Source organism: Lepisosteus oculatus, chromosome 10, assembly GCF_040954835.1.
Source record: "Lepisosteus oculatus isolate fLepOcu1 chromosome 10, fLepOcu1.hap2, whole genome shotgun sequence".
Classification (NCBI taxonomy): Eukaryota; Metazoa; Chordata; class Actinopteri; order Semionotiformes; family Lepisosteidae; genus Lepisosteus; species Lepisosteus oculatus.
The window spans coordinates 332,838-345,905 of record NC_090705.1 but is presented as its reverse complement, the minus strand read 5'-3'; the positions used below and the strand labels follow the sequence as shown (position 1 = coordinate 345,905).

The window sequence follows — 13,068 nt, the reverse complement described above, 5'->3', positions numbered from 1 at the left end:
CATTGGTGAGGTTAACTGTCCGGCGTGTGTGAGTGAGTGAGTGGGGTGCGGGTGCCCCGAGACAGACAGGGGTCTGGGCCAGGGTGTCCCCCCTCCTGGGATGTTTCTGTGGCCCCCGCCAGGAAGCAGCACTTTCTGTTAATGGATGTAGGAATAGATCCTAACAATAGAGCATTTGATTTTTATCCTGCATAAATACTTAGATTATGTTTTATTGTTCCACACTAGCTTTGAGGTCACATATCTAACTTTGTTTTATATCTACATAATTATATACAAAGCACAGACCACAACAATGAATTCCTGTGAAATTCTAGCCTGCCAGCAGTTCAGCAGCTGCACATCAGAGTCAAACGCTTGTCTTTTTTCTGAACTCCTTGCAGGCAGGTTATATCACGGGGTATGTCACTTCCAAGGTGTGTGATTTATGAATGACTTCATCTTAGCTCTAGGGTAGAAAAAAATAAATTAAAATAAAATCATGGATTAAAAAAGAAAATACATATATTTCTCTCCCGTGGCTAGAGAAGCAGGCAGTGAGTTATCCTACTCCGCACAAGACAGAGCACTCACATATATGGAGCTGAACTGTATTATAAAAATAGCCAGCCAGGACTCAGTAGTTAGTGGAGCTGAAGTTTGCATAGCAGTGGAAAGGCCAGAGGTGAATATGCATCTTACATTGCATATTCAGGCCTTTCACGAGCGGATCTCAGGAAAATGCAGAGCCCTCACAGGACGAGTCCGTATCTTTCTCACACACTCACAGTGAGGCTGAGTATAAATCACCAGCTCAAATCTATGACCTGAGGGAGTTACGGCTGTGGCAACAGTGTTACATGTTACTGGAAGTGAGCACAAAATCTAGCAGCAGCAGTTTGCACACAGAGCCCTCTTATGATCGCTCACATTCTGAAGAGAGGTGATAAGGTGTAGGACTGTGTCATAAAATAGCACTGCTGCTCCCACATACTGTATACAGGGCCTTCATCACATGTACAAGGCCCCTGTGATGCCCCAATAATTATGTTAAATTACTGTGATGTACACACATTGTTCTAACCTGTTATTTTTTATCACAAGAAACTTAAAATAGGAGGATTGCATAAGTATTCACACCTTTTACTATGGGAAACCTTAATTAATTCAGGTGAACACGATTTGAGAGGCCTCTGTCTGTCTACAATAATGTTATAATAACAGTTTATATGATTTAAGAATATACACAGTACAATTGTCTCTATAAGATCCCTCACTCTCGGAGAGAATTTCACCATGATGACCAAGCAGCTTTCAAAACAATTAAATTATAAAATTGTAGAAAAGCACAGATCTGGGTATGTGTAGAATTAATCTCATAGACTTGAATATCCCTGGAGTACAGAGAAGGCAAGCATCAAGAGGTGGAGGGCCGTTTGTATCGCAAAGATGCTGCCTAGATCAGGCTGTCCCTCAAAGATGAGCATTGGGGGAAACAGGAGACTGGCTCGGAATGCCATCATGAAGCCAACAATGTCATTGAAAGAGCTACGGACTTCAGTAACTGCGATGGGAGAGTTTAGGAGCCGACAATATCCCAGTAACACCATAAAGCTAGCCAGTATGGCAGGGTGGTGAGAAGAATGCCATTACTGAAAATAATCAGAAATCCCACATATAAGGGATACTACAAACTCGTGGAAAGGGATTTTGTGGTCAGACTAGATAAAATTGGAACTTGTGTAAAGCGCTGTCTGACACAATACAATCCATACTGTCAGGCACAGTGGTGGCATCACTATGTTATGGGGCTGGGTTTCACTGCGGGTCCTGGGAGGCTGAGGGGAAAATGGATGGATCAAACGACAAACAACTAACTAACTTATAGAAGACCTGGTTCAGCTTCAAAAACTGGAATAAACATTTTAATTTCAGAAGGACACTGTCAGAAGGCCAAAACTAGACTGGAGTGTCTTAATAAGACTCGAATCCAACAGAAAATCTTTGGCAGGATTTGAAAACTGCTGTCCAGCAATGACCCCAAACCAACTAGACAGAGCTTCAGCCAATATTTACAAGTACTGAATACTTATGCACCCATCAAATTTTAGGTTTGGAGTTTTCTTTGCTGACATTTAACATCTTTCCCTGTAAAACTGTTTAGTTTGAGAGTTTAAGCTTTATTAAAAATATCCCCTTTAAAGACCTGTATCCATCATTTGTAATTCAATTAAATGAAACATCATACTTTTGCAAGGCTCTGTACCCTGGACTCTTTTTTTTACACCAACACTTGCGTCTGCGGATGAACCAAACTGCTGGAGTTATGAGAAAACTATTACAACAGGTTAAAAAGTCTTAAAGACAAGGGAAAGAAATGTTTCACAAAACAAAGTGTAAATGAAGAGTCCAGGAGTAAACCATGACTGGAATTTCCCCGCAAGGGGAACAGAGCCGAATCAATGGGTCCGGTGCGCTGCTGCTGCCCTCGGCTCGGCCCGGCCCGGCCCGGCTCACCTGTGGGGGTACTGCTGCGGAAGGAGGAGGAGGGGGTGATGGGGGGCGTGACGGGAGGGGTCAGGCTGCCGCTGCTGTGCCGGGGGGGAGTGGACACGCTTCCACGGGACACGCCACTGGAGAGAGTCAGAGCCAGCTTGGGCTGAATCTTCTTCTTGAGGGATTCCTGCTCCCGGCGTGCAGCATCGGTCATGAACCTGCAGGACAACAAACACCGAGATCCTCAAGCCATGGACACTACTCGCTTCATTTCTTCACTTCCTGAAGTTTTCTTTCAAAGGCCAAATCTGCCAAATTAATTTCCTTACAAAAAACTGCACTATTTGTGCAGTTGTACGAAGATGCTATATTATATTTTCTTTATGCAAAACAGTTTTGAAAAAAGATTTCATGATTACAGGCCAATCTTCTGTTTTCCGTATTGCTTCTCAATTATAAACTGAAATATGCTAAATTAAAACTGAGAGCCTATTTACTGTTCCGTTTTAGAGTCCAGTGCATTATATCCTGCCTTCCCAAATAGTATCCCAAAGTACCTGGACGGAAGATTTCAGAAAATAGCTAATTCTCCACTTCCCTCTAAACTAATGTAAAGAAAAAAACAAACTTTGATCCTAACAAAAATGCATCCAAATAAATAAGAGGGACAAGCTCTGCCTAGTTCAGTTGGGGAGCTGCGTCAGCAGGTGTAGGCTGCAAAGGAACAAGTAATGGGTTTATTCCCTGCTGAAAGAGAAGAAAGAAAACACAACATTTTGGCCGTGGAGCCTTCTTCAGGTGTCTTCTCTTTTCAGCAATTGAAATACATACCAGTTTTTTTCCCTTTAGAACCGTCTGAAGTCCCAACACCTGATAGGGTCAACAAAGAATAACCCAGTGATGGAGATGAAAATGGGCCGTAGATCTAGAACTCCCTTTCCCCTGCTCTGGCCCTTCCTGAACCCATCAATATAGACATGTTTAAGACATATCTACAGACAAAAAAAACTCATCACTTCTCAAAAGTTTTAATAAAAAAAACCCTTCAAATTCAAAAAGTCAAGTCAAATTAACTAAATCAACTCATCAGAATCAACAGCAAAACATGACCTAGAGGACACAAGTGAAAAATAAGCAGACATAATTTTAAAACTGTGAACAAGAGGCACATCTACACAACAGGAGGAACAGCTGGATGAGACCCTCCAGTCAATTAGCTCCTAAAATCCAGACAGGTTAGATGGGACAAACGGCCTAATCATGTTTGAAACCTTTGTTCATATGAGCCAACAAGAATGTTGCAAATCTGAATTACCTGCCCATGTTTATTGGATTAATCTACCCTATTTAAGATTAAACAGATTTATGCCTTTCCCCTAAGTACCTGCACTAAGTGTTTAACAATAAACAATGGAGAGCCTAAGATTATACTGAACTGTGTATAATATTTCTGCCCTCTAGCAACTTAAGAGACCTGCTTCTGTTCTGTTGACTTGCATACTTGTGGACTTGCCTTGCACTGGGTCTTCGATAGCAATGCAACAAATAGCAAGACCCCCAAAAACTTCTTTCTATACATCTGGAACATCCCACGAAAGAAGTACAGACCCTTAGGTTATTAGTGCGGGGCTGATTTACACACATTAGGTCAATCTATTCATTGGTTTCTTTATAAAATCTAACATTCATTTCATAGTATGGCGAAGCACCGCCTATACTGTCATCTGGAATGTTTGAAGTCTGGCTTACCACAGAGAATTGAAAAGAGACAGATGTTGGAATAAAGCATTAGACAAGACATGACATAATTAACAGTTTTCTTTGGAAACAGACAATCTAATAACAATTTTGGGCTGCTGTTTCCTTTTTGGTTGTTCAGAAGATCCCATTTAAATGTCAGTGTGGCAAAGAAATGTAGTACAGTGCCTCACGCTGTGTGCCCACAACAATACATACAAATCAGACTACACCCTTTAAAACAGCGGTCAGCACTATACAAAGTGCTCGGTATCAGATGCAATACAGATCAAAATAGAACAGCTCCCTGATTCATTGGTTGTCCTGGCTACTTACAAGGAAATATTTCTATAATGGCTGCTCTCCTTGGAGAAGTTATGTCTCTTAATGTAGACTTTAAGATAAATACTGCTTATAAGCACTGTGGCACAAAAGGATAAATTCTCAGGTGATGAGGAACAACTTTACTGGTAGGAGAATAAACACCTTTCTAGTATTTCACATTGCAAAGAGATATTGACTCTAGAATGATGACCAGATAATAATCTCTAATCAGAAGTCTCTAAAGAAAAATAGATCATACAGTACACATTACAGTACTCTTTTGTGAATTAAAATGTTACTGTATATTCAGCTATGATGAAACACAGTTGCCAGTTGCCACACTCAAACAAGATGAGAAAATGCAAGTTTTTAGACGTGCATTACATGATACTGTGTTACAAAGACAGACAGATCATCTTTTAACAACATTCTAACAAGCAACAATAGTTATGGATACTCACAAAACACAGAATATGGTGTATTTAGATTTTAGAAGGCTTCATAAAAGATTAAAGTGTCAAATTATAGGCCTTCAGAGAAAGATGATGTTTAGATTGGGATTTGGTTATTAGGTAGAAAACAGAAAGTACAGATAAGCTGTACAATAAGGGCTCAGACTAGAATAGGAGAATTAGAAACCACTTTAGATGCAAAAAATGAAACAGAAAAAGATTAAGATAAAAATTAGACTGGGAAAACACCTTGTAGAAGATGTTCAATATATAAAAGTACAGAATGTTGCATGCAGGAAACACAAAGATAAACTATAAATACAAAATGGACAATATGTGGATCAAACTATAAAGGCAAATAACAGTTAAAAACACAGAATGTAAATAAAGAGATGTTACATTATATTTGTATAAAGCATTACTAAGGTCTCATTTACAATATTGTATCCAGTTTTGGTCAACACAGAAGGCTTTCCTCAGAATGAACAGTGAAGCATGAACCGGCGGACGCAAGTGTGAACCATGAGGAAGTGCTTTTAAACCCTAAAACCTTCCAACTGAGAGAAGCCTTCCAGCCCCTCTAGTCCCGTGGGATAGTAGCTAACTGATCCAGGGATCACGCAGCCATTTCATGAAAGAAGTCAGGATATCAGCTTCAAAAACATTTACCTCAAGGGTGGTGAGAGTGTGGAACAAGCTCCTCAGCCATGTTACTGAAGCTGCTACCCTGGCTGGATGATACTTGAATCGACCTGCTAGCTACTAACTACCAAACGGGCCAGATGGGCCAACTGAATTCTACATAATCACCGCTTGTGTGGATTAAAAACATCCCACGCCTAATTATCAGCAATTATCAGCTCATTCATATCAACATCGGACTCAAAGAATCTACACTTACAGACAGAAATTAAGACACTTGAGCTTTTATTTTCTTTAGCATTAAATAACACTAAGATTGGAAGGAGCACAGAAAGTATGCTGTCCTCAGGGTTGTTCAGGGAACACTAGCACAGCCCTTTTGTATGCTGGACTACAATAAAGTTTTATGGTCACAAGTGCTGTAGTTGTTTTTTTAAAAAGCTTACAAAAATCCAAAAAACAACAGGAGGTTTGCTGCAGTCAAATAAAACAAGCTTCTTACTTGTGGTACTTTCTTAAAAGCAAGATTTGTTATACTATAACCACATAAGTACTACAGTTTAAAACTTGAAAGTCTATGAAACATCCATCCTTGGGTATGAAATCAACCAGCTCAACTTCTCTGTAGTACATGGTCAACATACCCATCATGTAACATCATTGATTACATTTATACTCAACAGCTAAGTGATACTCTCATTAAGGACACCGCAGGAAAGCAGGGCCCACCAATTAGTCAGTGTACAGTAAGGCAATTGTCCTGTTGAACATAAAGTGAAACCCTGCTATGATGAAAACAGATTGGCATCTGCAAGAAGCAGAGTACATTGCCTGCAAGGCAGAGTGCAGCAGGAAGTTCCTTTCTCAGTGTTTGATCCGTTTTAGTGCTGTTACAGCACAGTTTTTCATTAAAAACCGAAAGCACATGGCTGAGCTGAATAATGTGTAGATCAATGTCAGAAATGAATGTAACAAAAAGTTTATTTTCATTCAGTGTAGTTACCAATTTTTGTGTCTGTTAACACATATTTAGCCCTTTAAACATTTATGTATATTTTAAATAGAAAAATCACTGATAAGAAATCACTGTTAAACCACAGGAAGACCACTGTGGCTAAAAAACATTTACTGCTTTGCTTGGATGAAAACTATTCATCCTGCGGAGGGATGGTGCATCTCCCAATGGGTAGATATTATGATAAGTAAGCATGCAATGATTCCAGTAGTCCCTGAATGATGCAATGCCCTGAAAAATACAGCTGCCCAGCCTTTGCAGGTTTATGTAAGACAGCATTGCAGGGAACAATAACAGCTTCCCTTCCCCCACACACAGGCCAGCCTCTCTGCCTCACCAATTACAAAACATGGTGCAACACTGCCCTCTGCAGGCCTGTTGGACGCACTGCACACTCTTTACCCACCGACTTTAGGAGGAAAAGGTAAAAAAACATCTGACGAGAATAATCTGAATTTTTTCTAGTCACTGTTCAAAAACATAAGGTCATTCTTGTAAACGCCAAAGAATTCCTCACAACAGGATGAGTTTAAGTGTAGTTCTCCACATCAATACTCATGCACGCAGTATGTTCTCATTATTAATTGGCCTACAGCTCTTCCATCCTCCTCCTGGCTGCAGTTCATTAACTGTGTCCCCTTCAGCACCCCTGGTGTGAGCAGCTTTCAGAGCTCTGTCAGTCAGAGCATGAGAACGCAGGGTTGTGTCAGCAGGCAGCTGGCTGCACTGCTGCAGTGTCAGCTGTCTGCATTCTCTCCGCTGTTTTCTTCAAATAATGGCACAGCTCATAACTGCAGTGCCATCATACAGGGGCATAGTCAACAGAAATTAAATGATGGTCTGAGGCCAGATACCTCTAATCATGTTATTCAAGCTGTATTCACCTTCAGCTCAAGTGCACATGCACAACTGATTCTGAGCACAGACTGGCAGAGATGCACAGAATGGCCTCCATTATTCTCCCTGGATAGCAACTGCCAATTGCATCTATTACAGTATGTTATTTGGCAATGTCGGATGTTGGTGTTTGTAAAGGTCCAATGAGGATACTAACTTTTCTATAATAACGTGGAACACTACTGCTGAGAACAACAAACTTCTGAGTCTGACAGTAATCATACTAAACTCCATCATGTTACCTACAAACCTCAGCAAACTTTTCACAGTTTCTCCTATAAGCAGGGTCTCTGCCGTGGGAAGCAGTAATGGGATTCAGCCAGAAAAACCACCCCTTTGTGTCCGGGCCCCGTGCACAGGCTGGAGGTGTTTCAGTCCCCTGCCCCTGACACAGCACTGCCACTATGTCCTGCAGGCTTCATGTTTCTGCAGTCCTGTCAGGATCAATTCCCAAGACACATTCCCTGTCTCTTTCACTAAGCCACGTGTTTGCCCGTCTTTCATGCACACAAACAAATTCAAGAGAATCGTGTTGCAGAGATACGGTAAAGACACTAAATGCACATAATGGCAACAGCTATGGAGGCCTGAAGATAGGTGCAGGGGGGCATGGCCGCTGCAGGACTCTGTGGGCAAGCAGCACCCAGAGGAGGGACAGGACAAACCCGCCCGGCTGATGGGGTCTTGACCATGTGCAGGGAGCTGTCTCTCCCCCAGAGTCGCAGTCCACAGCTGAGGCGCAGGGATACACAGGGATGGGCGTCCTCACCTGCTGTCCAGGTGTTGGGTCACTCAGGTTTATGTTTTGCCATGTTTTACTGCTGAGACCCCACTGAAACTGTGAGATTCAGAGTAATGTTATAGTCCATCCAGATATGTTTAGAGCAGTATAAACCATATAAAATGCATTCCTCTATAGAGAAATTAATTAGTTTAAAAGGAATGCTGTTAGCAATCAATCCTAAAAATTGTTTGGCTATTATGGGGGTATTTATTTCTGCATAAACAAGTCTTTGTTTACTAAGTCATGAAATTTGAAATGTTATAACAGCTTGACAGGCAAACAACAATGTAATGATGTAAGCCTGAGCTGATGGTTCCTAGAATTTTGTTAATAATTACCGAAGACGGCTCCCTCCTCAGGCACGTTATCCAATCGAATTTTTGGCTGGCTACAGTGGTCAGAATGTTTCTCAATTACAATACAGTGGGGTTAGGGTTTAACATTTGTAAATTCATTGATTTGCAATTCGGTCTGGCCCATGACGTCTTAAATGGAAGAAGAGCAGAGCGGGATGAAACCGAGCCCACTAGGCTTGCGAGACGAGTTACTGTGAGTAAGTGAACCTCTGCCTTCTGCCCAAGTACCCACTACCCAGCACGCACATCTCGGCATGGTTCTGTTTTTATATTGTATCGAACACTCCCTGTTCTGTGCTGGCAGTGTGGAGAATGACAGACTGGAGACGACTTTACATTTTGACTACAGGGCTGTGTGTGAATCACAGGCAGAGAGAGAAAGTGCAGGCATCCGCTGAACAGAGGAGGGATTCATGTTTTTTTGTTTTAGCTAATTACTAGTTTTTGATTACGGCTGTTTTGATTAATATTATTTTGATTTCTTAAATCCAATACATTAGTATTGAAATGACCGAATAAGGGAGGGCTACTTATGTCCGTTAACACTCAAATATATATACAGTAGTGCATTATGCAATGGTATGGGGTGGACTTGGGAAAAACACTCATGAATGTTCCCTACACCGAACCCTGGTAAATGTCGAGACCATGCTGTACCTTGAACCGACCACTTGTCATTTGTCATAAAATACTTCAAATGACAGGTGCCAACGTTCGGTGCTTCAAGCTAAACATATACACCAAAGTGACCTTCACACCATGAACAAAATGCAATATAAAATTCTCACTTTGTGAATGTTCACTGCACCAACGCCACAAGAGTAAAATTTGCTCTTGATCCTGAAAATGTAACACACACACAATATTAACTTAAATGCCTTCTCTCCTGGAACACTTCTGAGTGTGACAGCATGCAGTTTGCAACAGCTGTGAGGAAGCAGAACAATCTGCTCTTGACACAGGTGGTCTCTGAGAATCCGCCACGATGCTGTGCCCGAGGACGGCTCGCACATTCCTGCACCGGAGTTTGGTTCACATCCCACATCTTGTCCCCATCAGGAGAGGGCTCTCACAGAGATATACGCACCGTTCAGGATACCTGCTGAGCTCTGGCAATGCAGGCAGTCTCTGCTCCATAATGGGTAGTGTCTGGAGTGGAGACATTTTTTTTCTCCTTTTTTTAACAACAGAAGTTGAACGCAAACCATTCCAAAATACCCCCCACAGTGAGCTGGCACTCGGAAGATAAGGCCAGGAAATTGGATGCAAGATTTGCGAGTCTCGTATCTGGGGAGGCAATTGCAAGAGCTGCCAATATGACATTTGCCTTTTCCCCCCTTCCATTTCAACCACTTAAAAGTTTTATTCCATTTAATTAGCCATATGGCAGTTTAAAGCATGGTGTGCTAACATTGTCATTAATTCCACATGTACGGTTTAATTTGGACTTTTTCTTTGTCTCCACTGCCATGTCTCTCAGTGTGTGAGCATGATTAGTATATTTAGTCTGGCCCATTCAATTTTTAGTTGATTGCTAAGACAATAGAAAGCCATAAACCAGAAACTTGACCATTTCTATTATTTTTGGTTACATCTGCCTACAACCATCACGTCGGATAAAAAAACCTTTATTGCTAAATAACTTTTAGAAAAATAATATATTATAAATATAATATTATATAAAACTAATATTTTCACAGAAATCCCTGTATATCAATTTTTCTACTAGATTAAAATTCATATGTTCAACACGTGAGCCTAACAGAGCATCTTCCCACTGTGACCCTGGCTGAAAATAAACTCAAGCTGGAGCTGTGCTCCTTCACACTTCCCAGCCCCTCCTGTATGAGGCGAGACCACAGCCTGCATAAGAAAAGCCCTGTCCTCGTGTGAGCTGCAAGACCACTGGAAGAGTCCCACCCGCTCCAAACCACCCTGTGCCTCAAGTACACTTTTCTTAAGGCAGAATGCCCACATAACCAAGTTACATCACTCCTGATTTAACATTCACTGGTTTCATATCTCAGGTATGTCTGCTGTTGTACAGGCTAACATGAAAGTCTTTTTGAAAAGGAACAAGTCAAGGTTTATTCCATGCTGAAAAGGGAAGAAAAGAAACATTTTGGCTGTGGAGCCTTCTTCAGCCTTCTTAAGACTGTTAATGGAGAAACCTTCAGACTTCAAAAGAACTACATTGCTAAAGATCATTTTAAGACTTTCAGCACAATTAACTGATCTGATAATCAACAGACAGCATGTCATGCCAAACTTTAGACAAAGAACATAAGAAGCATAACCCAAGTACCTTATAATGGTTTTCTTAAAGAAATAGGCTTTCTGATAGTGTCCCCACTGTCTAAAATCTGGGCTTCCAAGCTATAATGGTTACTCAAGCTGTTCACAGCTTTGGTGCTAACAATGGAACAGGCTTTCTCCAGTTACACTGAGATTTCACCCATCTAATACAAGGCCATGTGGCTGCTAGTAGCTAACTGATCTCAATATAGTTGGGCAGCTTGTTCCAGACTCCCACAATCCTTTACATAAAGAGGCAGTTCCTCCTGTTTTCAGTTTCACTATAGAGCACTTCTCTATAGTTTACACTGATTCACTGTTGATTGTGAAGTCCCAAATATTCTAAATGTACTCTTACTAGTGCATTGCACAATCTTAGCATAATATGTTAAAAGGCTTCAAGCAGGCCATGCATACAGTACCATAAATGATAAGATACTAAGCACATCATTACATAGCATTATCTGTAGTATTTCTACTTTGTGGTGTTTAACTTCATACCTTCCTTTAAAATGCAATCAGCAGTCATTGAATCATCCCTGATAACAAATAATGGGATGTTTTTATTATAATTAGCTATAGTTATTTAAAACATCATATTTGTGATTACTGCATTCTTTTCATATTCATAAAAAGTTGTCAAGACATCTAATTGAATAACCAGTGAAAATAAAAGTACATCTATCTTGATCCACATTTGAATGTACAAAATATTAAATTTATTCATATTTGCTACAGTGAAGTGTATATTTTAATACATGAAGCCAATGTCACTCCAGTGAAGGTGTTTCCCTTCTGATCTTGCTGACTTGGTTGTGATGGTTATTGCTAAGCAGTGCTTCAGCTGTTGCAAAAACAACAAGGAACTTGCTTTCTTTCTCTGGCTGTAAGATCTGAAGTGAAAGAAACAACTGAAAAAGGTGAGTCAAATGACATTTAGATCGCCCAGCCTATTTGTGCCTATATGTTCAAGCCAATTTTATCTTGTTAACTACTGTACTATGTTAAATGGGGAAATTTTAAAAAAGTGTTCTCATTTTGACAATTCCATATTATCAAGTTACAGTGAGCAATACTGGGTGATTTTCTACACCTAGTAAAAGTGTCATAAGCCTTTCATATAAAATGGTATTTAAATTTTCATTATGCTAAATGTATTACATTCATTACAGTTTTAAGCAACTAATTCCCATCACGAACCAAGGGATGGGTATGCTACTAATGTTGGTAAACTGCAGCACTGAAGAGTGACCTACACAAGCTAATAAGACTAACACTCAGTAGTTGTGATGCTGTATCTGGAAAGCAGCTCATCTTGTTTTGTTAGCAGTTTTGTTTTTATCTGGGAAACAGAATTAGCAAAAGGCAAGGTTAAAGAGTCACTGTGTGACAAAAAAAATAAAACAGAAATTATCAGCACTATAAAAATAGCAATAAATGTACTTCTACAATTATTGCTGTTGCTCTTTGACAACAGCTCTCTTCTATAAATCAGTTGTCAGATTCCAAAGTTTAATTTTCAAACAATACCTTTAAAATGCTGTAATGTATTCTCTACTGGTTCCCTTTCTATTTTATCCCATTTTATTTCTTTCTAAGTACTGTCTCATTTATTCATAATGCATTTCCCCAGAATTGTAACTCTGCACTTCTTCTAACATATCTTCTATGGACACATTTCTCATTGCATTTTATTTATTTGGGAAGACTAGATCAATACAGACATTCCTTCTAGTAGGTTCCCTGAACAACTCTACAGCTACAGCAATATCTACCATTTCGGCTTCATCTACTGAAGCCCCAAAGGATTGCAAAGCACTTTTCAGTGCAGCCCCACCTAGGCATTCATTCCAAGTCAGCAGCCCACCTAAGATCACTTCATTAGCCATATACAATTTCTTGCATTAAGAATTTGTTTTTTCGCATACTCCAGCTTGCTCTCCATGAGACACTCAGGCACACAGACTGGGAGAGAGATGCTTGGGGTCAGAGAGCAGGGTCAGCCATTTATATGGCGCCCCTGGAGCAGCTGGGGTAAAGGGCCTTGTTCAGGGGCCCAATGGAGTAGGATTCCTCTGCTGGCCACGGGAT

General features: G+C 40.5%; 1 protein-coding gene across 1 annotated transcript in view; it reads right to left on the bottom strand.

Annotated features, from left to right (window-relative positions):
• Window positions 1–13,068, bottom strand: part of jazf1b (JAZF zinc finger 1b) — a 75,302-nt gene that overhangs the window by 19,937 nt on the left and 42,297 nt on the right. Inside the window, exon 3 of the mRNA XM_006636065.3 lies at window positions 2,497–2,693. Coding sequence (XP_006636128.1) covers window positions 2,497–2,693 — 197 coding nt within the window. The remainder of the gene's footprint in view (window positions 1–2,496; window positions 2,694–13,068) is intronic.